At 36.9% G+C, this 3,644-nt stretch overlaps 1 protein-coding gene across 1 annotated transcript; it reads right to left on the bottom strand.

The window, feature by feature from the left end:
• Positions 1–318: 318 nt before the first annotated feature.
• LOC118755328 (26S proteasome non-ATPase regulatory subunit 13-like) lies at positions 319–2,203 on the bottom strand. Its single transcript, XM_036490170.1, has 7 exons — positions 1,958–2,203; positions 1,763–1,876; positions 1,562–1,697; positions 1,203–1,505; positions 1,052–1,143; positions 717–981; positions 319–643 (listed from the first exon to the last, which is right to left on the bottom strand). Exons 1-7 carry the CDS (start codon positions 2,065–2,067, stop codon positions 515–517), a joined length of 1,149 nt encoding a protein of 382 aa, XP_036346063.1. The 5' UTR covers positions 2,068–2,203; the 3' UTR covers positions 319–514.
• Positions 2,204–3,644: the final 1,441 nt, after the last annotated feature.

The raw sequence follows: 3,644 nt of genomic DNA, 5'->3' as shown, positions 1-3,644 counted from the left end.
TAGTAACATTTTTTATGTTGCTTTTGATCTTCCAGTGAGGGCAACGGATTGTCAAACTTTTGTTCCTCGAACGAGTGATGTAGGCAGAGTCGTACATTTACTGCTGCTCGAAAACACGCCTCCCTATCAAAATGCACGCGTTCTTGCAACAGTCGGGTCTACGTAACCGGAATGTCCCAGATCTACATCTACATATCTGGCCAAGGACTGTCACTCCAGCTGATTCCCCGAAACCTCTTTTCATAGTTTTATGCTGCTCCAACTTAAATTAAAAACTAAATCTTAAAAAAAATACATGACCTTAAGAAAAAATTTCAATTTTGAATTTAGCTTTAACAGTTCGCCGTTTGAAATTTCTGGTTAATTTATAGATTTTAAGTAAATATGTTGTGGTGCTTATTACTTTACATTTGCAGAACATATCCCATCAGCTATTTCTTATGAGTACATTTTGCATTTTATTTCATTTATAATCTAAACGTTAAAAAAAATTCAAAAAAGTTTTCAAAAAGTATTAGTTGGTTAAAATTTCAGCGGCACGCGTTTCCATCAGTTTCTCCATTGATGTTATAGATGCCATCCAATGGTCCAAAGTTGTGGCCATGCCGGCGATTTGTTTGCGACCCAATACCCGTGGTTGCACCTAAAATCCAATAAAAAAGAAAATACTCGTTATAATATGTAAATAATTTAAACAGAAGTTACAGTGTACGTACCCATGACATATTCACCACTCCAGCGACCTGATCTATTTCGCCACGTACTAAATCTTGCGCAAGCGCTTTCATTATTAACAATTCAACTTCGTTCAATGGCAGCGTTGTTTCCTTTGCAATTTCCTCGAACGATATCGAACGTTGAATGGCTGAACGTTGGAAAGTCATTTCCATTAGACAAAGTAATGAGATTTTTTTACGCAATTTTACTTCTTGCGCCGCCAAATCAGGAATCTTTGACCAAATTTTCTTCATCTCATTGAACCTGTTTATGAAAATATTATTTAAATAATGTATATAATTATTATTGTATACAGCACTAAGAATATACTTACTTTGGGATGTTGCCTGTATTAAATGCTTTCAATAATTCAACAAGCCACTCGTTGTCTGTGCCTTTCAACGACTCCAGAATTGGATGTGCAAGCTTTATAAAAATGAATTACAAAAGAATTATACAATTTTTTTATACTAAACGAAACATACCAATTCACCGATATTATAAATGCCATCACCTAGCAATGCTGCTAAGCCAAGGAAAAAAGCTTGTTGCGCCCACTCATCTTTAGGATAATCATCGAGCGAACAGCCAAGGAATTGCAATCCACAGCGATAGTAATCACTGTGTTGGCCAACTCGCCGGTAGTACTGTGAGGCGAGCATATAAAATTTACCATGTACTGGTGTAACATTTCCGGCTTCTTCGAGCACATCACGCAATTCCTCAATTATTTTCTTTGTGGCGTCCAAATCATTAAGGTTGGTCAAATAAAGGTTACCTTGCAATACCTACAATTTTTCGATCTTTTATAGTGTCTAATGAATATTACAAAATTGCTTTTTACCCTAATATACCACACTGCTTCATCGCAAATATTTACTTTCTCCTTCAGTTTTTCTAAGAACTCAACGGCTTCCTTCTTATCGGAAATATGTTCTACTACTACCTCGAGAATTTGCACTAGCCCATATGGATTTATCCTGTAATCGGAAATAAATAAATAATATAAACTTTGGTAAAAGACTGTAAGTCAAATTTTACTCACTTCATTTCGAATGATGATATGAAGTTTTGGTATAATTGTAGCAAAGTATCCTCATCTTGCAGAGCGGGATGACGAACAAAACGCGTTAACAAAATAGTCAATTCATTCCATAACCTAAAGTTCATAAAATATTAACCAAGGATTAAAATAAATCGAAAGACAATCGGAATCTGTTGGCGTCCTGCAACTTCTTACTTTTCGTTGTGCAAATCTTCGATGGTAGTCCACTCGGACGCAAGTTCCTTGTTGGTTGTTTTCTTTTGTGCTGCTAAATAAGCTGATACGTTTGCTGATGGTGCTGTCATTGCCACAATTTTTATAAACTTTTATTTATCTTTTAGAACAAACGTTTACTTTCCAAAATTGGTAAGCAGGAGAAAATTTTTGCAAATCACAACCCAACAAATTTGTCAAACAAATGTCAAAGACAAGATGAATGTCAGAACAGGGATAGATCACAAAACTTCCACTGGAATGCACTACCGGACGTCACTGGAATGCACTACCGGACGAAACTGGAATGCACTACCCGAAAGTATAGGGTGATAAATAAATAAATAAATAAGTCGGCAGTTGCTGCTACTGGTCGTAAGGGGTTTAAACCGTTGTGTACCGTGTACCGTGGAAAAAACTAGCACTAGTGGGGATATCCTACAAAGTCATGATCCAACTACACAAGATCTGACAAGATGAAGCAAAAGAAAAAAGTAATTTTCTGGCTGACATTTGTAATTTCGGCGTCCTGTTATTTTCTGTGAAAAGTAAACAAAGAATATGAAGAATACCGATTTATTATTTTTGTACGTGTTTTTGCATCCAATCACCGCGCACTTCATTTTAATTACATTTGCACAGAAAATCACTTAAAAATCACTGAAATAAACCACCAACAAAATACACATAAAGAAAGAAGCAAAACAGAAACAGCAAACTTCAAAATTACGAACGTCACACACTTTTTTCTCAATTGCTATTACAAATGGCTGCTTCTCAGCCGGTCAGATCTGTTCTAATTGGTTCATGCTACAAAGCAGCGAAAACCCTGCAAAAATCGTTGGACCATGTAATCTATTTGTGGTATATTGGAGTACTTACAAAAGTGTTGCTCTGTCATGCTGTAGCGGACCAACTCGTGTCTCTGCACTTGCTTATTGTTACGCGATCGCTGCTCGTGTTTTAACGAAATGTGATTGAAGTTGATCATTTGAAAGCACATTTGCATGTCTGGCTGTAGCTGAACGTGTAGAGATGCTGGCTGTTATTTGTTTGCTCCCAGCATGTTTGGGTTCGAATGCCGTCAGAGGCAACATGTAATTTTTTATTTTTGTTTTTGGTTTTTATTGGTTGCGAAAAAGCATCTGTGAAGTGAAGAACAAAAGCGTGTACAAACGAAAAAATATAACAACAATGCCATTGTTAATATGTTGGAGTAGTTTTGTGCTACTCTGATGTAATGCAGAGATGGAGTATATGGTCCTGCCGTAGGACATCGCAATGTTAATTGGACCATATTTTTTATATGAATTGTGGTTAATTTTGGAGTACTCGTTGGTCCTTAGGGAGTACTCTTGACATGCATGCATGGAGTAGTCGTGATTTTTGCAGGGAAATGGTCGGCAGCATGTAACGCAATAGCAGAGGTTATGAAGGGGCTGAGGACACCCGAATAGCTACGGCATAGCAGCGGCGACTAACTTCCTTTCTCCATCACATTGTAGTGCTTGACATCATTCCCGTGGGGTGCAGAGTTCTAAGAAATAACATGCTTGTCCTGGTTTTATAGGGACACTTGAGAGCCCCTGAAAAAACTGTTAAGAATAAACAGAACGAGTATAGAATACTTGTAATTTATGAATTCTCCTGATATAAACAATTTAAATAT

Source organism: Rhagoletis pomonella, unplaced genomic scaffold, assembly GCF_013731165.1.
Source record: "Rhagoletis pomonella isolate Grant_MI unplaced genomic scaffold, Rhpom_1.0 Rhpom_scaffold_05933, whole genome shotgun sequence".
NCBI lineage: Eukaryota > Metazoa > Arthropoda > Insecta > Diptera > Tephritidae > Rhagoletis > Rhagoletis pomonella.
Note: the sequence above shows the minus strand (reverse complement) of the source record. Positions and strands in the feature narration are given on the sequence as shown.

Coding starts and splice junctions, on each gene's coding strand:
- LOC118755328 (XM_036490170.1), bottom strand. CDS start 2,067: ATGACAGCACCATCAGCAAACGTATCAGCTTATTTAGCAGCACAAAAG. Junction 1,698..1,762: donor ATATCATCATTCGAAATGAA/GTGAGTAAAATT, acceptor TTCCGATTACAG/GATAAATCCATATGGGCTAG. Junction 1,144..1,202: donor TTTATAATATCGGTGAATTG/GTATGTTTCGTT, acceptor ATTTTTATAAAG/CTTGCACATCCAATTCTGGA.